At 44.2% G+C, this 26,494-nt stretch overlaps 1 protein-coding gene and 1 long non-coding RNA gene across 13 annotated transcripts in view; one reads left to right on the forward strand and one right to left on the reverse strand.

The window, feature by feature from the left end:
• foxp2 (forkhead box P2) overlaps window positions 1-26,494 on the forward strand; it is a 64,666-nt gene that overhangs the window by 19,727 nt on the left and 18,445 nt on the right. For 7 of the 12 annotated variants that reach the window (XM_037243306.1, XM_037243308.1, XM_037243305.1 and 4 more), the window contains exons 4-5: window positions 9,362-9,551; window positions 19,664-19,753. In XM_037243306.1, coding sequence (XP_037099201.1) covers window positions 9,375-9,551; window positions 19,664-19,753 — 267 coding nt within the window. In that variant the 5' untranslated portion in view covers window positions 9,362-9,374. Of the gene's footprint in view, window positions 1-2,348; window positions 2,909-3,698; window positions 3,796-9,361; window positions 9,552-19,663; window positions 19,754-26,494 lie in introns of those variants that run through there. The other 5 variants (XM_037243303.1, XM_037243304.1, XM_037243311.1 and 2 more) reach the window with 5 other exon arrangements.
• Window positions 1,827-3,602, reverse strand: LOC119117318. The gene is made up of 2 exons (XR_005096485.1): window positions 3,035-3,602; window positions 1,827-2,254 (listed from the first exon to the last, which is right to left on the reverse strand). It is a non-coding gene; the product is annotated as an uncharacterized LOC119117318 (long non-coding RNA).

The raw sequence follows: 26,494 nt of genomic DNA on the forward strand, positions 1-26,494 counted from the left end.
ACTGGAGCGTAACACATCACAAACGTCTCTCGGATTCCTCGACGGGACGGTTTCAGCGCGGGGAAACAAAACAACGTCGGAAGTCATCTCTTCGTTTATGATAATATCTATGGCGGTGGGGAAAGGGCGGGATGTTGTCTGCCAAGTCTTTCATCTAATTCCAGTGTGCCGCCGAGCAGGTAAACTGCTGTGAGCTTCACTTGCTTATGTAAATTTTTTCCCAGCTCAGCGCCGTCTTTGATTTCGAGCGAGTTCTGAAATTCAAATGCGCGTTCCGAGCGATGCTTTATGTACATCTAATTTAACCTCGAGTGTCGTTTCAAGAGAGCGGTCAGCTTGAACTGTCTGACTCGCGTCGTTTCAATTTTTATTTTGAAATTTGTTAGCTGCTTGAATTCCTTCTGTTGATATTCACTCACGAAAAACAGTCTCTCAGGGATGTCCTGTTGGGCTCCGGGCCAAAGTCCGCAAATGGAAGTTACGTGCGAAGGCTCTCAGAGGAAAAAGCAGCATTGCCACATTTTTTAATCTCCAAAAAGAATAGTGTGGTCATTTAATAATAATTTAAACAAAACAGTCAAAATCTGCTTTCTTCACTTCATTGCTCTCTTTCAGGAAGGGGGTTGGGGGGGGGGGGGGGGGGGGCTCCTCCCCTGTGAAATACATATGCAAATATATTTGGATGCTGTCATTATCAGCCACTTAATAGGCATTTCATTAGGGGATTTCTGAATAGGGCAAAGCGAGTTGCCATGGATACGTGGCCGCTTTAAGTACAGTAAATTAAAACGCTGCAGCCTGACGAGCACTTATATAATCATCGTTCTTTAATGGTCTGTGCTCTCTGGCCATAAGCAACATATCATGTGATCAACACTGGCCGGGATTTAAATAGCCCCGCCCCTTCATTATGCATTATTTGGCTCGGGACTAAGTGGTCCCTGAATTGTGCTTTGTGGAACATTCATGTGGCAATGAATGAACGTGGTTGATGAATACGTTTTTTTTTTTTTTATGTTTGTGTCGTTGAAAACATCTTGCTATAATTTTGGGCGAGTTGCCCAAAAGCTGTTGAGCGTATTCAAACAGACCACTTCAACACACTTTTTTTTAAATGTGAGGGTGGAGACCAAACGCCCATTCTGTATTATTTATTCATTATTTATTTGTCTTTATTTTAGTGTAAGAGCAAAGCTATAGTTGAATAGAAAAATCTGATATGGTTTGATTTTTGGGGATTTCAAAAAAATACTTCATCATTAACATCATTAATAAAATAATTTGAAATAATATATAAAAATATATCAAATAATAATTCAAATGATAATGAAAATATTATTAAATATTACATCGCAATACTGAGAGAGGGGGAAAAAAATTGCAATGACATTATTTTTCAAAAACGGTCAACCTAAGTTGCGAGTGAACCAACAGCACCCCTGCTGGTCCCAACCCAGTACTGCACTCTATTTGCACCCATTGGGAACCATAGAAAACAGCAATGGATGGGAGGCGTCATCACACTGCTGTTGCTCTTGGCGGGCTTTGTAGCCAGCTGGTGCCAAGACCCCCCCTACCTCCAACTGCACCCACTTACACATGTCTGCACCCCCCCTTTTTTTTTTTAAACTGTCTTTCTCCTCTCCCGACTCGGCTGCCATCACATCAAGACGCTGGTGGGCCTGTTTGTCTCTGTTGACCTTGGCAGCACTGCAAGAAGAGACAAAGGGAATAAATAACTCCGGGGTGGAGGCACAATTGTCACAGATCTGTACAACTCTGCATTCCCCGAGTCAAGTCGACATTTCTCAGGCCTCTTGTTTGTCTTTTTTTTTTGCACTCTGAGCAAATTCAAAGTAGCCCGAAGGAGCCTGAAGTCGACACGGAGAAATTGAGATTCATAGTTAGCATCATAATAATGATATCATACGGTTGAAATATGCTCCAGCCGAGCTAATGCGCTTGCGAGTTCAAGTGGTCTTTACCCCGCTACGTCTTCCCCTAAATAAATCCACCCCAGGGGGGGGGGGGTGCCTGTTTTGAAAAAAATAAAACAGTTCCGTTGTCATTTTTGAATCGGATTGGATTATGCGCGACTTGAGTGTGAAAATGAAATCTCTCAGCGAGATGGTGGCAGATGGACGGTCGTTCTGCATCTGACTGGGGGGGCTTTGTGCTGGGCTCTCTTGGGGGAGACCCGGCCGGGCAGGCTTTTTCCTCCAGTAGATTCCCGGAGCAACTACAAGCAAAACATCTGCACCATGCAGAAGAAGATAGCAAAAGAGAAAAAAGTTATTACATCCTAAACCAGCAATGTTCCATCTTATCTTTTTTTTTTTTAAAGTATCTGGATTTCATCATCATGCTTTTTGGAGAAATGACACGGCCGTGTTTTCTTTGACAGCCGAGGCTTTTGTTTTGCGCTATTTGGACGTGATAACATATCAGTGTCAGGGTTCATTGTGAGGAAAAAAAAAAAAAAGTAAAAGAGCTGTCAATGAGCAGAGGACGCCCCCCCTTCTTGTCCCAAACAATTCCTCTGCCAACTCCCGTCACCCCCCGCCCCTATCCTCGCTACGCCCCCCCCTGCACGATCAAGCCGCTGGTTTTTGTGTACTATTGGTCCTCGGGCGTCAAAACAATCCAGTGGGGCTGCCTGACTTGTTTTAATTAGACGGCACTCAAACGGCAAGTGTCTCTCCGACGTGAGGTTCTCCGCTCTCCACTTTTACTGTAAATACCTCCTCATAGAACATCTCAGCTAGTTTCCACTACTTTTTATTTTTATTATCACTACTTTTTTTTTTTTTTCCCTTGTGGCTTTTTTTTTTTTCCACCCCCACTTTCCATTTTGCAAATGTTTCCCTATCGGGGGGAGTGGATTTCTCCGGCACTCTTGTCTTAAAAGGTAAGGTCACAGCCTCTCTATCTTCTCTCGGCGCTTTGTGGTCGCCAGGATCGGAGCGCGGCTTGCCTAAATGCTCGTCCCCCTTTTTTTCTTGACATTCCAGAAGAAAAGAAAGATGACACATACCTGTGTTAGAAATAAAAGCGCTTTTTGCGGGTTGTCCTCGTCTCCCGGTCGGGGGTTTTGGAGAGGCGAGCTGCGCGCCGGTCCGCTTGCAGATGCGTGTGTGCACGCACAATGGTTGTCGGAGCCGCGGTGAGAGAGTGTGCGATTAGAGCGAGAGCGAGTCGGCTGGCGAAAGGGGGAAGAGCCGCCGACCGACCCCCTTTCACACTATTTGGTCCCTAGTCCAAAAGAAAAGTTCTTTTTTTTCTAATAACTATATATTTTATCAGCGTGTTTAATAATAATAAAAATAAATAATGGGCTGATTATTTCCAAGTGTGGCGAGGTATATAAATTTAAATTTTCCAGTCACACACTTGCCCCCCTATCATGTGTTGGGGGGTCTGGTTGGTAATTGCCGTGGTGACAACAGGAAATGATTGCCAGGAGAAGAGAGGTCTGTTCTGATTCTTTTTTTTTTCTTTTTTCTAATGGTGATTTACATGAATGGCATATTGCTGGTGAGGTGGCAAGAGAGAGAGAGAGAGTGGAGGAGTTGGGGCGGGAGCTGGTTTGTGGTTGGGGAAGGGGGGGGGGGAGTTGGGGGGGGGGGTTTGGAGCTGGCTTGTTTATGATGCCATCTCCCCCCCATAAACACGGCTGGAGTGATGACACAGATAGTGTTGCCTCTCCGCACGCGGTGACACCGTTCGACTCGCTTTTGAGCCCTCGGCGGCGGCGGTGGTGGCCGAGGCGAGACCTCTGCTCTCCTCACTTTGAAGGTACCAAAAAAAAAAGTCATCCATCCATCCATCAATCTGCTGTCATCCATCATCAACTTGCTGCTGGCTGTGTAACTTTGCTGCTTAATTAGTTCTGACCAATTGCTGCATGTGTTGATTTTATAATTGTGCTAATTGAGGGGTTGGGGGGGGCGGCAGTTGGGGTCCGTGAGGGGAGGGGGGTGGGGTTCACTTCCAGATGTGCTACTTTTAATCCAACAAGACGCCACGAGACAATTAAAGGGCACACACACACACACACATGATGGTAGTGTGATATTAGTCAGATGTGGACAAAGAAAATAAGCAAACTCTTGAGGAGCAGATGTTTAGTCTGAAGAGGTCACAAGACTGATCACGGGGCGAGGCGCTAATTATTGTTATCAAAGACAAGTGTCGGATAATTTGTTGACTAAAATATTGATGAGGCCGAGCGAGTGAGCACGGGCAGGCGAGGCGTGCGATTGGGCGACGGTGGGCACCAGATTAACATTTCATTGTGCAGGAATGCGAAAGGGGGCTCCTCTTCATAATTTAATACCCTAATGCATAATGAGCTATGTGATTAGTTCACATGGAGAATTGGCCAAAGTCTATTTTGAAGGCAGATAATTTACATTGTTCTCCAGAGTCTCGCCTGTAATAGCTTCTCCGCCGCAATAAAATTAAATGCTACACATTGGGAGTCACAAATCCCCCCGGCGATATTCACTTTTCCCGCCGCCGCCGCCCGGCCCGGCTCGGCCGGCTGCGTTCATTTGTTCCAAAATATACGTTGGCGATGATTTAACTAGAGCACGTGTTTACCTCGGTGTTTTATTTAGCATCGGCGGCTCGGCCAATTAACGGCGTTCATTATGCCGAGCCGTCGTATTTGTTTTGAAAGTTGAGCCAATCACTTTGTTATGCTAATTGTGATGTAATTTAATTTGAGTTGCCGTAATGATGATGCCGCTATTATCCACATAAATGATGCAGTTAAGCAGCATGGGCCTCATTTGCATATGCTTGTTGAAAGGGGCGGGGTAGAGGGGGGGGGGGGGGCGAAAGGCTCCCGTATCACTCCCGCTTCCATTTTTCCACCTCTGCTCACTCTTGCTCACTCCGAGCCTGGTTATTGACAGCTTTTAAAAAATAAAAAAAAAGCCTTGCTGGTTACAATATTTTTTTTTTTTTAAATCACCAACTTGTCAGTGGATTTTCTGTCTGCTTGTGTATATTTTATTATTATTATTTGCTCAAAAATTAATTTCTCGCATCTCCCCCTGAGCGCTTCCAAAGTCCCCAGCCGAGCATGAAAGAAGTGTGACTAAGCCGGTGTTAAGTCGAGGAATGCCCATGTCCTATTTGGATGGGACTTTTTTTCCTTGGATAAAATCAAGCCTCCCCCCCCTCCCCCCTCCTACCCAGCCCCTTTTTACGTCCCTAATTGCTTACATAAATCTTATCTGCTATGAATGAGGAGTATTTCGGCGTTGTCAAGCGCAATCTTCACCCTTATTTACCAATTCATTAAGATCTATCGATGCAGGACTGCTGAGGGGGAATGACGACATCAATCAGAGGCGGAGGAGGGGGGGGGGGCATAATGGCCCTAATCAAGCAGAAATAACTGCAAACGTCACAATGAGATATGTCTCCAGCCGGCTGCGTAAAAGTCCGTCCTGTCTCAAAAGCAGCTCCGGTGGAATCGGGACTTTTAAACGGAAGCGCTCGGCTCTCTCCGCCGCACCTCCTCGACTCGTGGTAAAGATGATTGGACCAGACAATGAGTGCTCCCCCTCCTTTTTTTTATAGGTCAATTAGCCCTGATTAGGTGGGCCGAGTTAATTAATGCAATTGGCAAATATGCAAATGAGAGCTGACTGATGGGCTTTCGTCACTTGTCTCGCTCGCCCCCACTACGGCGCAGGCAGGCAGGCAGGCAGGGGCTGTCCATACTTGACGACCTCTTGGAAAAAAAATGAAAGCATATTTTAATCAATTCCTTCGCGGTCCCTTTAAGATTTTTTTTTTTTTCGCTGACCTGTAATTGGATAGCAAGTATGAAAAAGCATTTATTTTTTATTTTTTATAATACATCTCCCTTATACATTGAATTGTAAGGAGACATTGTGTTCTTTACACAATTCCCTCTGCTCGTCTTTTCTTCCCACAAACACACACACACTCATATTCATACACGGGCGGTCCATTCATGGACACAGTGGCAAAGAAAGTCGTCCTTTTATCTTCTTCCGTCTCATCTCCTTATTGTAAATAGACGAGAATTAAGTTGGGGACACTCTTGAGTGAATGTCTGCTATCACCGAGCGACAATTTATTGCCAGCTCAAATGAAGAATTGAAACGCGAACGGCGGTTTTTTGTCGACGTGGGGGCTCATTGGACAGCAGATAAGCACATTTGATTCTGTTGCTTTGAATAATGTTAATCCCGGGAAAAGTCCATTATTCATATTCATCTCTTTTCATTTGGCCTCATTTCTGATTTTGTAAATATGATTTTCCTCACGCCTCCTTCTCCACCCCTCACACCTCTTTTTTTTTTTTATTCTCAATCTAAAGCACTTTTGAAATTCCTCTATCTGAGAGCAGAAGCCATTAGCATACACAGGTTTATAAGAGGGAGTCATTAATGCTCTTTTATGGTGGCCCCGTAGTGCCAAAAAGGAAGCTTTTAAGGCACGGCTGCCTGCCTGGTGTGCTTGACTTCATCTGGGGCTTTTTTTTTTCCCGCTGCTGGTGTCCGCTTGTTAAAAAAAAATAAAAATACAAGCCTAGGTTGGATCATTATGTAGGATTTGTCCAAGACATCAATTTACAACTTTTTTTGTGCTCTTTTTTTGATTTGTAGATTTAATCCACGGTCACGACTTTATTTCCCCGTCTGCACCGATGTGGCATTTTGATTTATTAGCCAATCTAAATTATTGAATATAGACGCCTTTTGCCCTTGCCTACTTTATTTGCTATGCGTAGTAACTTATGGCAATGATGAATTAATTTCACTCAAGCACACAATGCGTGATGATTTGAAATGGTAACCGTATCTCCGCTTGATGAGGAGCCACCAGAGTGTGAAATGTAATTTCTATTATATTTCTTAATTTTTTTTTTTTTTTGCGGCGAATGGGGAGGGAGGGAAGACAAAAAAAATACCACCTGGAATGTGAATCAATCTGGGAAAATATTTTTTGAAGCTTCCCGATAGAGATGCGGCGATGATGAATTTTGAACCGAACCGGTGTCGGCCTTGTTGTGCATGTGTGTGTGTGTGTGTGTGTGTGAGCGGTGGACAGAAGACAGCTGTGCGTGCCTGCGAGATGGATGGCTCGGTGTCATGGTGTGTGTTTACCGCACATGATAGAGCGGCAGACAGGCCAGGTAATGAGGCTACATTAAGGGCTTTTAGAGCTTGCAAACAAAGATGGAGGAGCTGAATTGCTTTGCCCGGAGTGTGGCACTTCTACCGGCATCGTCCCCTAGGTGCTTCCCTACAGATTCCTTACGGAGGAGATCAACAGTCAATGTTTGCTCAGGGCGGTATAGTAGTGAGGTATGGAATGCAAAAAAAAAATAAAAATTGACATTTGAGTGACGTTGCAGAAGTTGTCACTATTAACAAGAAGCCAAATTTTAGACGGGATTTTTTGTAACCGTTTTTTGGTCAAGTGTGCAGGGTGACCTGTGGGTGCTGTGTAAACTTTCACTCACCCTCCAGTGTGTGTGTGTGTGTGTGTGTGTGTGTCTAGCCAACCCGCTCGTCATCGCAGCTCGGCTGTGTTTCTAATTGACACTTTAATTGGCAGATTTGAATGCCGCCTTTTAGACGGCTAATTAATTTATCTCGCCGCTGTCATTAAGGTTAAAGCGGCATCTGATCTCCGCGAATACACTTTGCATACATCTGCATTGTCATTAGGCTGATTTTTTTTTTCGAAGGTGTGTGGGGGTGGTAGTTGTTTGTTTTGCCTTTTTTTTTTTCCGGCTCTCATTTCTTTGTCTGTTTTCCTGCAGTCCGAGAAGGACAAAAAAAAAAAAGCTGAGACGCAGGCTCCATTAGAATGTTCATAAAATGGTAGTAAAGGCAATCAGACAGTCTTTCTCTGAATATTTTAAACATCGGCCATGTAAAATTTATGCCTAATTTGAATACTTATTAGCCGGCTGATCTCGGCTGCAGCCTTGACTTTCTTAGTCTGAGATTCATCTCCGGATTGGATGTCACATTGTACCCCCTCTCCCCTCCTCCGCCCCTCCCATGGCGTCTTTCTTCCCTCCATCCGTGTTAAACAGGGGCCTGTTTGTTCACAAGCGGGCCTCTTCCCTGTTTGCTTGTGTCCCAGGCAGCTGTCGCCCTGCTCTGTGTAACAGCTCAGTCCTGTTTGTTCTTTTCCGCCCGGATCCTGTTTATCCTGGCTGTGGACATCCTTTAAGACCTGTCCTCTATCAGCCTCTCGTCAAACACACACACACACACTAAAGGACATTTGCACAGCGCCATTAAAAGCGAATTTACTAGGCCAGAGAAGATCATGACACAAGCAATGGCAGCACTCATTCCTCCTTTCGTTTGAAAGTGAATTGAAATAGGTTCTATTCCAATGGTGACATGTTTAGGTGTGCACATTTGTGCAAATATTTCTTGACAGTGAGAGTGTTGAGTGATGTCCTCTGCGAAGGTAGCGAGCGGGGGAGAAAAAAAATTATAAAACATTTATTACTAGAGAGGGAGAGGAGCTAATATGCATAATTTAAGCTGTTTTTAGCACAATCATTAATGATCGTCCTGATAAATTCATTTCCTTTCTTTTGCTCCTTCCTGCATTTTAGATAGATGGAATCCCTTGAAAAGCTCAACTTAATTGTGTTATTATTATTTTTTTTAAATGTGCAAAAGCCTCTTAAGGGCGACTCTAATTGCGAACATTTTATTTTCTGTTATTAGAGGTTTAATGAAGGAAAGATTTGGGCTCATATTTGGGATAAAGTAGTTCGGCATGTTGTGGTTTGGCTCCGCCTCCTCTTCTTCCTCCCTAAATTGTTATTGGACATGATGAGCGTTTGCGTCATTAGCCCACTTCACTCCTTCACATGCCACAAAAAAAAAAAATCCTGTCGGGTCAAGATGGAAAATATGCCTGTCGTAAAGACGATGTATGTTTTAATCGTGGCGTAATTATCCCGCGCATGCCTTTATTTCCACAAATGATTCTTTTTTTATTTCATGTGGCGTTGGTCATGCAACTTCTTGAATCTTTAATTCATGTCTGGAGTGCATATAAACCGCATTTAGTTACCCCCCCCCCCCCCTCTCGCTCCCTTGTCAAATAGAACCAGGACGTGCATCTTTGTACTGCTTCATTTATACAATGAATGCATAATTGCGTCTCCTGCATCCCCCCCCTCCCTCCTCCCCTCCCTCTTCTTTAAATGCTTTAATTTGCAGAGGGGGGTCTGAGAATAATGGCTGCATTAAAAAAAAAAAATATAGGATGCAAAGAGGGGGTTGGATGGGTTCGAAATGTAAAAGAGCCCTAACCGGTGCCTCTTAATCACTTCTAGGTTTTAAATCGTGATGATGCAGGAGTCGGCCACACAGACAATAAGCAACAGTTCAATGAGTCAAAATGGAATGAGCACCCTAAGCAGCAGCCAATTAGAGGCTGGCAGTAGAGATGGGAGATCAAGCGCTGGTGACACCAGCAGCAGCGAAGTAAGCACAGTCGAGCTGCTGCATCTGCAACAACAGCAGGTAAGTTGTTTCGCACCTCCCCTCTTACCTCCTCCCCCCTTCCTGCTTGCTTGCTCGCTCTGCTTTACACCCCCTCTCCTCCCCATCACCTCCGCATCTCCTTTTGGACTTCTTTAATGCACCCTATGCTCGCTTTTGATGGGATTCTCAAATTGATGAGTCTGATTTGATTTAAAAATACTATTTTTGGGGATAGGGAGTGTGTGGGAGTATGTGTCGGAGCGCCACAGAGAGTCTTGCGCGTGTGTCATGGCTGCTGAGTGACCACTAGAGGGCCTCGTGCCTCGACAGAGTAGCAGTGACGCCTTTAAACTGTTCATGTAGGCATAAACTAAGTCTATAAATGTATATGTATATATAGATATCAATTTTTTATTTTTATTTTATTATATATGTATAATAAAATAAAACTAAATATATAAATATAAACAATTAAAATAAAAATGATATATATTGTTTTTAATTTTTTTTTTTAGTTTTGCTTCATTGTCCTCCACGTCATTTTTTTGCGAGTGCACGAACGAGCAGAGTTTGGTGTGGTGGGGGTATTTTTGAAAGTCAGGCGCCGGCGGAGTAAAAGAGTCAAGTGCCTCTTGTGTCTCTTCATGGTGAATGATGGCTTTGACAGTTTGCCAAAAAGAGCAGCGGGTGATGCAGTTGTGGGGCAACGCCGTAGGTTTCGCGGTGGTGTGTCCTCTTTTGCTTTGCTGGTCATTTTCATAGCAGTTGTGGGTAAATATGTTGTTGGAAGCAGCTGAAGCCCCATGGTGGTGTATGTTTGCAGGCTGCTGGGGGTCAGTCTAGCAAAAACGAAGCATGTCCAGCAGGCTTCCCCCTCTCTCTCTCTCTCTCCCACCCGTGACCCATCCTCCACGCCTGCCACAACACCCCAGCGGCCATTCCCGGTGGCCGTCATTTCTCACCACGCCGTCGGTACACACACCTGGTTGAGGTCGAGCAAAGTTTTAGTTTTAAATGTGGATGTGTGACAGAAAAAAAAAAAAAAGAGGCGAGGCCTTCTTCTTCCAAACCAGAAACAGACACATTAAAATGAGCAGTCCAGCTAACAGGTCTCTGGAGGCTTTTTAAAATCCTCACACATACACAACGAGGTCCAGCGCTTCAGACAAAAAGACGGAGGCTTGCGTTCTTGCGCTGTTTCCTTGGAAGGAGTTCACACGTGAGTGAATGACAGCATGCACGCAAGCGTTCAAGTGTTTGTCAGGATGGAAAAAAAAAAAAAATCCCATATCCATGAGTCTGTTTTAAAGGAAGGCTGTAATTTTCCCTCCCAGATTTACCATGACATTGAGTGGTCCGCTGGGTATAGGAAGCTGCAGTCTCTCATCACGCTGCTGGAGGGATGATTAATAATAAGCACTGATGAATTCTCCCCTTCCCTGTCCCTCTGGGTTGCGCCATTACCTAGCAGCTTCCCAAATACCACCTGCAGCTATAATTAGAAAAGCAGCATCTTAAGGTCTCGCGCTTCAGATTGGACCAAACGCCTTGTAGGACACAGATCACCAACTTGGAATATTTATCACTTGAATGATTTTGCACACCAACATAAATCTGTGCAATCTGGGGAATATTTAAATAAAATATATCTATATATTTTTTCAATATATATATTGAAAAAATATATATATATGTATGAATAATAAGCACGGTGTCCACTATCGGATTTGCCGGGGGGGGTTTCACCACTAAATAGATCTAATTTGATTTCAGATCAGCGATTAGATGCCTACTTTATCTGATTGCAATTTGCCAGCCGCGGAAACGCACGGACGCAAATGATGAATGTTACCCGCCACTAATTGCCACTCGGAAAAAAAAAAAATTGCAATAATGTAATCCGCCCGATCGATTCATTGACCGCGAACGTTGTCATAATGCAACGGGGCCCCCCCTTTATGAATATGCGAGCATTGATCTTGGAATTTGGAGATCAAGATGAAGAGGCTGTTAGTTGATTACTTTGGTAATCAGGATTGATGAGCCGATACCGGATCGGGGAATACCGCCCCTCCTCAATCTGGGTCTTGGCCTATATTGTGGTCAGTCATTTGAGTCAGCGTCCTACTTAACAGCTGGTAGAACTCAGCTGCTACTTGTTTACCATTCATCTATTTGACAGTGCTACTTTCCGATTTTTAACGACCGCGAGGTCCAAGTCGGCGGTGACAGCAATTAACCTGCCGTCCAAATTGTTTAGCTAGCGGGAAATGGTCAGGAGGAGGAATTCTGACAGCAGGTGACGGCTAATTTGTCAAGTTTTGGGGGCAGATTCCAAATGTAACATAATGACTTCAGCTTCATATAACTTTTTTTTTTTTTGTAGGGTAAATCTGGGGGTAGACAAAACTGCTGACAAGCATTGTTTCAGTCTTGTCACCTCTCACAAATAAGCCTCAAGCATCTTTCCCTTTCTGCCCTTCACCTGCCTTTCTTTCTCATTCTCTTTTTTTTTACCAGAACACACACATAAGATGCAAATCTGTGCTTTGCCCTTGAGCATAATTTAAAGGCCTAATCACCCAGACTGTCCCCTTTGGATGCGAAAGGGAACGCAAAAGGGGGGAGGAGGGGGACCTGGCGTCTCATTTGCACCCTGACACAAAGAAGCTCATTAGGTTTATCTTTAAGGCCTGAGATTGCCTCACTCCACTGTGTAAATAAGACACCGTTGGCCCCGGCTTTGGTACATCAATCAGCTCTCGGGACAGGAGAAAGACCTCCACCTGAAATATGTTCCATTTCATAAGCCGGCGTCTTCAAAAAGCACTGAAAAGGCAAGCCACATACGTCTTTGTAAAATTATTGCCCCGGACACTTTCTGTGTCCGACGTATTTACAATGGAAGCCATTTTTCTTTCCAGGCGAGCTATCGCTAGACAGTCCCCACAGGAGAGTACATACAGGCCGCTGACATATACGCCTGTACCCCCCCCCCCCCCCCCCTCCTCCCCCCACCTTTGCGATGACACTAAAGATATATTGTGAATGTGAATGACAGCAAGGCGACTGTTTGCGCGGCCTTCCCCAGACAAAACACGGCATTATTCGACTATCTCCAACGATGCCCGCCGTCTATTTTTTATTCTCCAACCCCGGCCTGTCCATCTCTGTTTAAGGCACATTACACGTGGCCTCCTGAAATTTACAGTGGCGCTCTCCCAGTAACTCCATTTGGTACGGGAGTCTCTGGAGAGCGTGGCGAAATGTCAGGCATTGAGGCTTGAAAGGGAGACAAGGGAGGAATGGAGAAGAGGGCATTAAAAGCAAGAGAGATGGAGTGAAATCTGCTGGAAATAAACACTTATGGGATTTTTCTGCTCAAGCAGTCAGAGGCTGCTGCAAAAGGTGCGGCAGATATGAGTTCATCGTAAATATCGCTCGGGACCGACGTAGATGTTCGTTGAGTTTGCAAGACCGTGACTTCGGAGAAGTAGAACAGGAGAAAAGTTTTATTTTGCCCAAGGTCCCCACTTGTACGTAAGCTTGGGCAGGTGTGTGAAAAGCAAATCGAATCAAACCGAATCAAATCGTTGCACTTGAGAATGTATCGAGTTAGGGATCATCTCTTCCAGATTTACAGTAACCGAGTTTCTTCGTTTTGTAAAATGAGAAGAAACATCATCGCCGTAACGTATCGTAATCGTAATCCCGCTGAATCGAATCGAATCGTTCCACTTTCAAATGAATCGTCCTCCAACCGTATCGAGATATGCGTGGTATTATCTTTTATTGTAGCGAGAGTGTATTTGGTTAGGGTTAGGGTTAGGATTGAAACATCTGGAAGCAAATTTTTTTTTTTTAAACCCCGAGGTCGAACCTACCTGCAGTTCCAAAGACAATAGCAAATGCAGTAATTGAATCCCAGCAGGATACATTAGACTTCCAGTCATTAGTCTGAGCCCACTGCACAGATGGTTTTGTATGCAGAAGACAGGACATTTTTTTTTTTTTACAAAACCACTTCTTTGTTTACAACACTACTGGGGACGTCAACACAGTCCTTGACAAATGAACTTGGCCAGGGTTAACCACCTGAGTGTCAATAAAAAGCAGCCATCCAACGGTCACACTGCTGACCAACCTGCACGGCGGGCGGGATCAATGGTCACTTCACAACTCATTTCCTTTTACGCCTCCCTAACTGCCCCGCTTTAGCGCTGGGAAATAAATGGCCGGCGGATCTATAAGTCCACTGAGCCAATAATCGAAGCTCGATAGTCTCCACGATAATTTATTTGCCCTGGGTGGTGAATGGCCGATCTTCAAAACAGGCATTCTGTCATTGTTTGTTGCCATTCCGGTAATACGGCAGGATGGAGTGTTCATCGATATTTGCACGTAAAATGGCAAAAACGTCTTGTGATGCATATAATGCTGCTTGCTTTTTTCCCCCCGAAATGATTCCCCTTCCTCACCCCTCCCTCCCCCTAAATGGCTTACAGTCATTTGATAGGCCACGGCACCACTATCCATTTAACAGAGCTTAAAAAAAAAAAAATCCAACATATGCATATAGCCGAGTGTCTTAAGCTGACAAGCAAAAGACAGGATTTGCTAGAAGGCAGCTTTGGAGTGTTGTGAATTTAACAAGCATGTCTAGTATTACAGTTCCTCTCCGCTTTAGCCATGAATAGTAACAAATCATTCTCCGAAACCGACGGTTTGTTGTGTATAACCCCCCCCCCCCCACCCCTTCCCGCCTCCCACCTCTCTTCTCCTGCTATGACTTCAAATCTGGCTAAGAAGGCGACATGCAAGGGAATAGGAGCATCGTTCATGACATTGCAGTCCTCTTTATCTAATTCGCCCAGGTATCAGATTCCAGGTATCAAGGTTTTTTTTTTTTACTTAACACTTTCTGCTTACTTTCATCCCCTGAATAGAGCTTTCTATCTTTCTCCCAAGATGTTTGCATTTGTAATACGACCACCGGGCTGCTCTTTTTTGTTATGCATTGCTTCCAAGCGCCGTGTGTGTGCGTACATATGAAGTACAGCCTCTCATCCAAATGCAGTAAATAAGCGTCACGCCACGGGGAATTCAAGGCGACTGACTGACGTGTTACTTAGCGCCGGCTCTCCTCATTGGAATAACAGCGGCCATTTTTCGGAATATATTTATTCATACGGCAGCTCTATTTACCCAAATGACTCGCTGTTGTTTCTTTTCAATGAAGCAGAATCAAATCGATCCTCGTCTTAGTTTCGACCACCTTAACCACTGCTTATTTATCAACGGAGGGAAAACTTAAGGCTTGCTTGTTCCGCCTCGATAAAAGTGAGCATATGCAGAAAGGCGCTTTGCGGGGACTCGGGGCCGCACTTCAAGCTTGACTAAGCTGATACCAAGTCTGTCGTATCTGGCCGGGCTTTGATTGTCTCTGCGTGTGCATTGTTATCAGAGCTTTACATGATAAATATACATTAGCTTCGATGCTATTGTTTTAGCGCTATATTCAAATTCATTTGATTTAGAGGAAAACTTAGCCAACGTGTTGCTTGTTTCTGTTCTCAGATGAGAATTTGAGCGCACAAGAAGTCAGGTTGGAGTTTTTTTCTGATTTCAAACCGAGTACGTTTTTCATCCAGTGGTTTTACTTCTTCTTAATATAATTGTTCTGTCTTTGCATGGGGTGCTATGATGGAGCGATCATGCTTTTGGCACATTCATCAAAGCTCGAGAAATGGGGAGGATAAAAAAAAAACTGAATCTGAAAGGAAGCCTGTTCCTTGCACAGTGTGCAACCGAGTGATACGTTTTCTTGTTAGGCGGAATTACATCCACTAACTTGAGCTACTTCAGCATGAAATTGAAAAAGAAGCATTTCTTGCAAATTTCCATTCTTGATTCAATGAAAGATGCAGATTAGCCCTTTGGAAAAGGGCGGCCCGATGGGGATGGAACAAGAGAAGTGGGACTGTGCTCACTCTTGCTCGTTCTCGCCCAGCTTTTGGGAAAAAGGCTGTTTAAGACTCAGTCGCTCTGGCGGCGCATGAAAGCATTTCTTCTCCGCTTGGATGTATTCCCACACCTATACATTGTTACATTTTCATCACCGAGACAAAAAAAAGTCTCTCGGTCACACTCTGTAGCCACGACGACTCCCTTTCTCCGATGATGGATAGACGTTGGGGGTCAGAGTGGAAGGTAGATAACGCTAGCTTCTACGTTCTCACTTAAAGGTCAAACGCACGCCGTTGTAATTGGAATATCTGGCAGCCAGGTAGGATGGAAAGAAATAGATTGGGGGGGAAAAAAAGATTAGAAATGAGATTAGCTAGCGGGAGAAATGAATATGAGCTTAGTGCTTTCTTGGAGAATGAAAACAGAAGCGCGACTGCTCATTTGGCTAGCTTGAGCGCGACTAGCTTGTTTTTGCTATGCAGCGAGCTCGCTTTCAGTTTGAGGTCAGACAATTTTAATCGACCCCGCCAATCAGGTGACACTTTACACCCGCCACTTAACCCGAGCTCTCCAGAACCAGACAGACTCGTACTATTGACCCGTAAGTTGTCCTTGGTAAAACAACTTTTGAGTCTTCCAAAGATTGTGAGTGCTCCAACGCGGAGTTAATTTTGAGTTTTAGGTTTATTGATACCAAAGCTGGATATTTCTATGAACTTTTTGGAGTTCTTCTGACCACATCTCAACTTGTACGCCTTCCAAAAAAAAAAAAAAAAGCCAACATTAGTACAAAAGAGAGCAACACTTGACCTTCCACACTGTCCATCACTCACGCGATACAACACAAGCAGCTCTATTCTATTCTGCCTCGCTCTCCATTTTACTTCCTGCCTGTCTCTTTGTGATAGCACAATTGTGGAAGCTCTCAGCTGTCGGGGCCTCCGAAAAGGACTTTCCCGAAGAGTGGCGCTAGATAAAGAGCGCCGCTGAAAGGGCTTGCTGTCACCTTATCTGTAGTGATAGAGCCCAGGTGAAAGTAAAGACTTTTGCTAAAGCCATTTGCAGCGGGAAAAAAAACCCCAAGAGGATTTTATAATTATATAAAGAAATTAAATAAAATCAATTATAAATGTATTATTAATTATAAAAAAATAGTGTCCACTGTTTTATATAGTTTTAAATACATCACCGACAGATGGACAAAGTAGACTCTTGTTTTGCGGTGAAAAATGAAGTACGAGTTGCACGCCGATGCTCCCCCCCTCCCCTCCCTCCTCCGCCTATACGGTACTTCGCTTTCTTCCCGGTGTTTGGAGCGAGCAAATTCATCTTGTCAATCCTCCCGGGAGTGTGTAGCTATGCGGCTCTGTTTACTGTGGCAGAAAGTTAATATAAATTTTCATCAGTGGGGGAAGTTTACACATATGATTCTATTTGTCCTTCATTATTAGCACCTGAGTCTGGGGTCTGGCTAGGCATAATTGTCTACAGACGCAGGCCAAATAGATGCAAGGCAAAGGCAAATAAGCACAGCCCAAAATAATTTGATGCTTGTGTGTTACAATCCTCCACCCAAGGAATTCTTAATCTAGAGAATCAATAAACAAGCAGCAGCCTCAGAGTGGCAGAGGAGATGAGTGGAAGAAATGAATAAGGTGAGATGTGGATATAAGGGGGGAGAGGGTGAGGGAGTCGGGAACGACCTCTTACCCGCCCGCACGCAGATGATATGTTTATTTTCCAGTCGAGCATCTTTCAGATGTTCACCGTGGATTAATGATTGGAAATGGGGCTGGTGTCAAATATACGGGGCGGGGGCCCAAACCTGCCCAGTCGCCGGGTCCAATCCGGCCTGACGGGAACATTTTGCAAGAAAAGCAATTGTTGTTTTTAATTTTGGCCTCAGAAATGACGTTCCAAAATATGCGTGCATGCAGCCATCCTTGATAACGCCGTCGGCCCGACTGGAGTCGTTCTGGCCCACGGCCCGGCGTGTCGAACAGCGGCCCTTTTACTCCCTCCACCAAACACGAGTCACGCACACGAAACATCTGTTTCGAGCCCACCTGCGTGGCCGCTCCAATATCTCCGCCCCGGCGCATCCCCGCTCATAACGCCAAGTCCCACCGTGGCGTCAGGGCAGGAAGTGATCTGCGCTGTCCAAACACAATGTCACAGCTCTTCGGACATATCCAATTCGGATGTCACGGCCGCATAACGCGGCCGGGTCTCCAGGTGGATTTGAAAGAGTGACATTCTTAGCGGATGGCTTATTCCTTGTGTACACACGCGCAAACACCTCCACGCACGGCTCGCCTCGCTGATCCTCCACACACAATAAGCAAAGCAATCTTCAGATTTGTAATGCTTTCTGGGCTCGGTCCTGCCTGCTCTGCTAATGTCTTTCATGCTTGTTTAAGGTCTTTGCATGCTCCTTTACAAAGGTGCATTGTGATCGGCGCTCCTTATTACCTTGCTCTCTATGGACTCTAAACAGAATGATGTATTATTTTTCTTTTTTTTTTAAAAGCACCCCACCCACCCGCCTGCTTTCCTCACTGCTCTGCCGGTGTTTTGCTTCTCCGGTGCATGCCTATTAATGTAGCCCTGGAATGTCTGTGTAAACATTCTTGTTTCTCCGTCCCGTTTTTTTTTTCCTCCCTCGCATAATACTCGCCTGTATCGCCTTTCTCTCGACCTCACTATCTGAAACCAATTACAGCAGTTCCATTTGGGCCGAATCTTATTTTCATTAGGATCCTCGTGTCACGCTCTCGGTCGCCCTGTTATTTTCCCCTCCTCTTATTTATTTTTCCAACCTCAGTGATAGATATCAACATCAAATATGCCTCTGAGTGCTTTGTTATTTATATAGCAGCAGCCTCTTCACTCCCCCCCCCCCCGCTCCCTCTCTGTCTGCCAAGCTCACGTTGTCATTCTCAAGAATGTGTCGCATTGTGCTGTTTATACAATGTGTGCGTTAATAAAAGGCCTTTGTCAATTTTTTTTTGTGCATAGCAACCTGGTTTAAATAGACAGCTGGTATGTTTTTGTCCACTTCTGCTGCTTTTCAGCAAACTTTTTGATGACTTCTCTTTATGCATTTTGTCCTGTTGTGTGATTTATTTATTTTTCTCTGTGGAGTGACACAAAATGACAATGACTTGGATATAAGGCTTTCATATATTTACCTTAATTTAATCATTTTTAATATATGTTATATAATGTCATTTAATATTTTTATAATAATAATAACTTTTCTTTCCTTGCATATTTTTTTCTGCTTTTGTATTTATTTTGTAGTTTTGTAGTTTTGTAGTGCATTTTAAGAGGCTCCACATTACTCCTGGCAAGGAGACTGATCAATGCATTTAGGACCCAGTTCCTGACTAAAGTGTTTGTTTACTTGAGTCTGGCTCCTCTTGTGCAGACACCCAACTCTGTCCTTCCAGAATTGATCATGGTGTCTACATTCCCCCGAGGGGCCATAAGCATGGCAACTTTTTTTTTTTCTCCTCCTCCTGGTTGTATTTGCTCTGGATCTCAATGTTCTTGTTCAAACACCGTTCCCAACTCCTGGCGAAGCCACGTCATATGCACCCGTCGTCATGGATACCGGCACGCAGCTAGCTACTGTATATTTCCCAAGAACTTTTCCTTCGTGTCCTCACAAGCTGTAGCGTTGATGCTTGCATGTCCTCAGAACGTTCGTATTCCTTCATTCTACTAAGCGGTGCGTATTAACAATAATAGTTCAAATATTAATGGCATCCTCTAACAAAAACTTTAAGGCCCATTAAGTATCAAAATAATCACGTTAATGTTTATACACACTGGCTAATAGAGCCAAGGAAAATGAACGTTGCTTTAACGCTCATGGAATAGAACCAGGCCTGCTCCTTAATTCATTCCCAATCCAATGTTGATTTTTGTCAACTTTAATTACAGCTCCCGGGGACACTTCACGTGGCGCTACCTCTATTTCAAGTTGCTATTATGAATATGCAAATGAGGCGGTAACACGCCGAGAGAGAAGTGGGCATTTCAGTCGAGAGCGCACTAGACGGGTCAATTCGACTGATGCCTCCTTGTTTATTTAAACCGCCGCCCCCGTATCCTCTTGATCAGAGAAAAAAAAATATTTCTTTCCGTCATGTTTTTTGTCTATTTTTTTTTTTTTGCAGGCCCTACAAGCAGCGAGGCAATTACTCTTGCAGCAGCCAGGCTGTGGCCTGAAATCTCCAAAGAGCCAGGACAAGCATCGTACACTGCAGGTAAAGCAGCTCCCTGTCTAATCTCCTTAAGTCTATCCATAATACATGCCCCCCCCCCCCCCCCTACTCCCTTTCCCAAAAGATTCCCTCCCTTCCTTCCACAAGTGTGTTTGATTTGGCCCACGCAATCCCTCGGATCTGTCACAGAATCCAAAAAGCCGACGAGTGACGTTCTGCTGTAAGCTCGTCGTCGGCATATGAAAAACTCGCAATCGGAGCAGATTTGAAGTGTAAAACCAAAATCGGGTATCGGGGTACCCGTCGAGTTGTCGATACCGGTGTTACACTGAAAAAAAGTAACGCTTTGTTGACTTTGAACTGACTGATTGTGGTCAAAGGTGACACTGAAGAAAAGAGGCCTTGCTAGCCATGCTAGCAGTTTGCAGCCTGCTAATTTTACCCGGGCGTCATTTTCACTTGTCAAGACTAATCTACCTTCTTGACTCCGAGCCGTGTATTCCCGTTGTCAGTGATTTGGAAAAGGTCACACTTGCTTCCGCTCCTGTCACACTTATGTACACATGAACACGTCGCATCGACACCTACCGGTACCTTAGCTAGCGTTAGCGCAGTTCTCATCGCGCTCAAGGAACTTCACTGGACTATTTTTGATATCATTTTTCATAATCGTCTGCCTTAATGAACCAAATTCAAGAGAGTTTGAATGTAGCCTAGACGTGACCTCATTGAGGGGCTAATTAGCGTTAGCATCATTCAACGATGTTTTCACAGTCTACCAATGGCAACACCTTTGGTGTCACACCCCCGCGTTCTTAATTACGAGAAGATACGTCTCAGTCATGCATATCGGGAGTGCTAATCTCGTTATGATTTGGAAACAGATGTCTTATTGTTGCACTTGAATTTATTCGTGGATACGAGTCTACAAATAGACACACATGTAGTGAAGAGACAATATTGAAAGGAGTGTTGTGGGTGCATGATAACAGCCGGGCCCTGTCCGAGCCTCTAATAACAGCCCGAGAAGGTAAATATTGAATATTTACATTTGCTTACTCCATCCTTGCCTGGTGTTGGCGATAAGAATCAATATGAATCGCGGGTTTGTCCTCGGCCGTCACTAATCCAACTGTTGATCCTGCCTTTATTAACATTGCCATCTCCCGCCTCCAAAAAGTCTCCATTAAGAACATTGTGGCAAGAGCCATTTGAATTGGGATGCAATCCTGGTGACATTTTATATCGGTAATACTTTTATCGCCGAAGTGAAACAGCAGCATGATTGTTGTTTTCGCTTTTTTTATTTTTTTATTTTATTTTTTACAACTGGATCTTGTATGGCTGCAAGTAACACATATAAATAAAAGCAAAATAATATATAAAAAGTATTTATTATATGATTATTCATAAAAATTAATCGACTATCATAATTGCAATATTAAGGGGAAAATAAAGCATTTTTCCAAAATGTTCAACCCCCATTTGTTCCCATATACGGGATTATACGACCGCGTGTTCGACAGTGCAATATTTTATTAGCTTCTTCTTTTCCAATGGCAACGTGTTTTTCAGCACGCGCGTTGATCCCCGTGTATGATTAACACAGCAGAAAGTCGGAAATGGATTAATATTAGCATGACACGCCGCTTTACTGATAAATCCTCTGCCGTCTTCCTTCTTCTTGTTGGCCAATCTTTAGTATTTAAGTGAGGGAAATGATCCATAGATCACGGCATGTAAATTATTTAGTACACAAGCATCTAAGTGTCTCGGCTTGCGGTTTTAATTACCCGTATTAGCGGCTAAAGTCGCTCTCGCCTGACTAATTCTATCCGCTCGCTGGCAGGAGTTGATGATGGCGCTCTGGCGTCGGCGGCGCACAAAGAAACAAACACACATACAAACACGCCAACCTCGCCTTGTGCACATTTGCGTAATGTGACAGGTCTATTATTACTCGGTAAGCCCACGGGAACGCTCAATAAACACCTATTTCTCCCCGTAAATCCCTCGCCTGCCGTTGCCATGCTGCTTTCAAGGCCCTGCTCTTCTTCTTCCACTCGTCCCCGGGAAAGGTTTTTTTTTTTTTGACTCTGACATTTGAAACGCAAATAAAGAAACAACGAGAGGCAGGGAGGATTACGCAGGCCCGCCGCGTGGTGACAGTTTCGTTGTCGTGTACATAATGCATCCTCACGCGGATGGAAGCCCAGCTAAGACCGCTGGAGACAAAGTAGCTTGGCTAAACTTTATAGGGATGTGGAAGTAGCCCAATTTGTAGCCCAATAAAATCAACAGGTGTCAAACTCGAGGCCCGGGGGCCAGATACGGCCCGCCACATCATGTTATCTGGCCCAGCGAAGACAAATGTAGCATCGACTTTGTGTCATGACTAAAATTACAAATTGTCTTCACTTTAAAAAAAAATAGCTTAAATTTAAAAAAAATATATAATATATACCGTAATTTTCGGACTATAAGTCGCACCGGTGTATAAGTCGCACCAGCCATAAAATGCCCAAAAAAGTGAAAAGAAAACATATATATGTATATAAATCGCTCCTGAGTATAAGTCGCCCCCCCACCCAAACTATGAAAAAAACCCGCGACTTATAGTCCGAAAATTACGGTATAAAAAAATTATAAAAGAAAATTACAAATTGTCTTCACTTTAAAATTTTTGTCATTTTTATTGCCATTTGTTTGAACAGTTTTTACTCGTCTCTGATTTTAAAACTCATTGACACTTTGTGTCATGACTAAAATTACAAATTGTCTTCACTTTAAAAAAGAATAGCTTAAAACATTTTAAAAATGATAAAAATCTACAATATATATAAAAAATTCTAAAAGAAAATTACAAATTGTCTTCACTTTCAAATTTTTGTCATTTTTATTGCCATTTTTTTGAACAGTTTTTACGAGTCTCTGATTTCAAAACTCTTTTTTAGCCTATACCATATATAGAAGACGTCGACAATCATAACTATGATTACTATGCGGCCCGTGACAAAAATGAGTTTGACACCTCTAGAACCTGCACGTGTGATTTTAGAAAAAAAAAATGTGTTGATGAGAGCAGGTTAGCTGACATCAGCGTGGCCCCACCCACCCCCCCAAAAAAGATGTTACATTTACATGTATGAATAGCCCCCGGGTTGCGTCTGAAAATAGTGATCACAGCTCAAGGCCGTGCGGAAAAGTGGGGAAAATATCATGTATTCATGAGCAAAACTTGTGTTGACTCTAAGCCAGCGAGCGGGAAGCGTCAGCACATTTCAAGTCAAACACAACTGCTTTTATAACTAGAAAACAAGATTTTTTTTTCCCTCCTACCCCCCTCCCTCTTTTCTTTTTGTAGCTACAGGACAAGTTTGGTAAATTGCGAGGACAGAGCAGGTTCATCATTGTGATGCAAAAGGAGTTGAAATGCAACCCCGAGGCGCTGTGTCGCTGAGTTTGGCGAGAGGGAGGAAAGGGAGGAGGAGGTGAAAAAAAAAGTATCTCAGACCTTTGATGTAGCGGCAACAAATTTACCTTGTGACAGAAGATACATGGCCGCAATAAACGAGTTATACCAGCACTTACACATGCAATCAGATGATTCTGGCCAGGGTGTTAATTGGATCCTAACCGCCAGATCTGATACGCCGCTGGTGACGGCTGTGTGTGGAGGAGGGGGGGAGTTGTTGGAAGCCTTTCCGAGTGATGAACTGTAATTCAGTGAGCTGCTTGAAGCACTTGTAATTTACTGTGTGTCACTGATGAAGAGGCTGATCCAGTGGAAGGCCGTCTTACCTGCAAGATCAGAAGCAAGTGCCACTGTCGACCCCCCCCCCCCCTCCTCCTCCCTAGTCCGCCCCCCTCACTTTAATTCAGCATCTTCTCTACTTCAGCAGTTTTCCCTCAAAAACCCCGCGGGGCGCCATCTATTGCGAGCGCCACTTTTAGCGATAAAACTATTTGTGCTGATAGCTTGACAAACAACCTTCAAAAAGGCCTAATCAATGTCGATCTGCATGTCGAGATAAATCAATGTGGCGGAAACGACGCTAAGCCAATCTCCTCTGGCTCTTTTTTTTTTTTCATTAGAAGCTTTTACATGATACGTCTTTACGTTGTGATAAATGAAGCTTCCCATGTTATGGAAATTGATTTGGGAAAACATTGCGTAATCTACTTAGCCCGAGTCCTGACAATCTACAGTATTGATCTCTACTTTAAAGCCAATACGCCTTGAGGCCTGCCATGGTTTAGCACTCCGAGAAGGCACTTGAACTTCAGAGTCGCACGCTGGTTGCGGCAGGGGGAGACTCGGCGCACCCCCTCACGCCCAAAGTGGCGTCCATCAATAATTGTGTTGCTGCGTTTGGCAGTAATTGGATAGTAAATGAGCAGTGTCAGCTCGAGGGAACCGGGAGGTCACAAGTCCACGATGGAGGAGGGTTGTCTTGAGTTTTGCCCCCCCCTCCTCGGGGACGATGGAATCGGGTTTGCTGATTGTGGGGTATTCATTGTCTTTCTGTCTGGTTTCCATGTGTACAAGCTCTTGGCTTAATTAGCAGCGGCTCTCCCCTGCCAAGGAGCCACAGTAATTACCAAGCCTTCCGTTTCTCAGCGTGGCGCAACTCAGCTTGTCCGACACTGCGGGACCGAGCTCTTGTCCTTGATAAGCATCCCGGCACCTCTCCGACGCCCCCGCCATGTTTATGGCTGACATCTAATCACCGCTTCCTGCCACACATGGCCAGTTGTCCACTAATTGCTTAACTCAGAATTCCATTTATCTACATCACATAATGCCGATTGGAGGAATGGCTGCAAGATTCGACCAATCATTTCCTGTGATTCAAGTTCTCGTGAAAATCTTTTAGACCAATTTTCAATTTGTGCTGCAAAAAAGTATGATGTTGGTTTTAGAGAGGGGAGGGGTGAGCACTTACGCAAAGAGGAGGTGCTGCAAAGACTCCCAAGTGTGATGTTGGTTTTAGAGAGGGGAGGGGAACAAGACCAAAGAGATACTATGAAACATATTTAAAAAGAAAAAACAAAAGGGTCCAGCAGATACTAAATCGTCCCAAGGACAACTAATCGGTCAATCGATTTTTTTTTTTTTACTAATGGTGCATCCTACTCAATTCAGCCACTGTCAGTTCTGCTCCTCGAAGACACTTTAAGCTCCATTTGAAAATTGTCAGCGATGCATCTTTGCCGATTATCAGGCAACAAAGGCATTTTCCAATCGGATCTCCTGTCCCCTCTTCTTCCGATGTTTGCGCCATTGCCATCATCACTGAGTAAATGCTCATTAATTTCACCCCTGCGTGGCAAAATCATTTCTCGCCGAAGCAATTCAGCGCCCTGTTCCTTTCAATTGGCCGCTCACGTCAATCAAGCGGCGTCGCGGCATCACGCCCAATGGAGGTGTTATATTCCCGCAATTATCATGTCATATACTTGAAAATGTAAATGAACGTGTGTGTAAAATTAAATTTATGGCTTGTCAGTGAAGAATGCCAACCAGGAGAGCAATTACTTATCCGCTTTCATCTGCTAGCCTCTGATACGTCAAGCGGAAAAGCATGGCCGCCGTTAAACGCCGCAAATTAGCATCCTGGCGCACTTCGCAACGGGCCTCGTTTTCATCTTTTTCTTTCCGGGCATAAAAAAAAAATAAAAATCACTACGCAACTCGCAGGTGTCTTGAACTTGTTTTTAGTTTTGTATTGTCATTCCGCTTCCCTTGTTAAAATCCATTTTTTTTTATAAATTCACTGCATTATTCATCTTATAGGTATTTGACCATGAATGCCTTTATTTCTCCACTTAGACAACACAAAAGCACTTTGAAGTACAGGTTGGAATTTGAAATGCAATTTCTCTTGATGTATGCATGCGCATATGTTAAATCCTAAGCCCTGGTCCGCTTTTTGTGCACGGAAAACATCTCGGCGTCCAATTAATGCTCTTAATGAGTGCATCTTTAATGTTGTTTCCACCGTCACGGCGGGCAAAAGCAGTCGTGACTGCGGGGGTAATTACTTACCTCCAGAAACGTACCTTGAAGGGTTAATAACGTCCAAGGTGTAAGCACGGCATTTGCATAATTACACACGAGCTGTTTAATTTGCAACTTTTCTTTTTATTAGACGGCTTTTGTTCAGCCTCCTTTGCTTGTTGTGCGTGCAAAAGGGGGCGGAGCCACATCCTCCCTCCTCGCCGTCCTCTCACACCAGAGTCGCTTCTCGCTAAGACCCTAATGAACAATGGAGGCAGGATTTGTTTGAATATGAATATGAATGTGCAGCAGGGGCCGGCTGCCAGTTGACCTTCAGCTGTGATTTTCAGTTCATCAGGATTAGTCAAGGCGGGCGATCAGGAGCCACTAATGCATAATGACTTCTAAAATGAAAAATGTGTAGTGACCATGCAAATGTCTCAGCTAATCAAAGAGGGGGGGCAGGGGGGGGGGAACCTGGGCCGGGAAGGGGAGAGGAGCTAAACAAGGACGTGTCAAGGCCTGACAGGAAGGAAAGGAGGGAGGAGAGACATGCGTGCAAAGTAATCAAGGTGGCTTGATTAGCCGGCGATGAGGACGGGGATGTCTTATTGGCCCCTTGACACGACGCCGCCAACCGTCATGGCCGCCCACGCGACACACATATTCTTGTTTTGTTGACAACCTGCCAGAAACCGACTCGGAGAGTTCATTTGTGTTGAAGTCGAGGGAAATCAATAAACAAGGACATTTTTTTTTTTTATTAATCCACTTCCTGGCTG

This window comes from Syngnathus acus, chromosome 23 (genome assembly GCF_901709675.1).
Source record: "Syngnathus acus chromosome 23, fSynAcu1.2, whole genome shotgun sequence".
Taxonomy (NCBI): domain Eukaryota; kingdom Metazoa; phylum Chordata; class Actinopteri; order Syngnathiformes; family Syngnathidae; genus Syngnathus; species Syngnathus acus.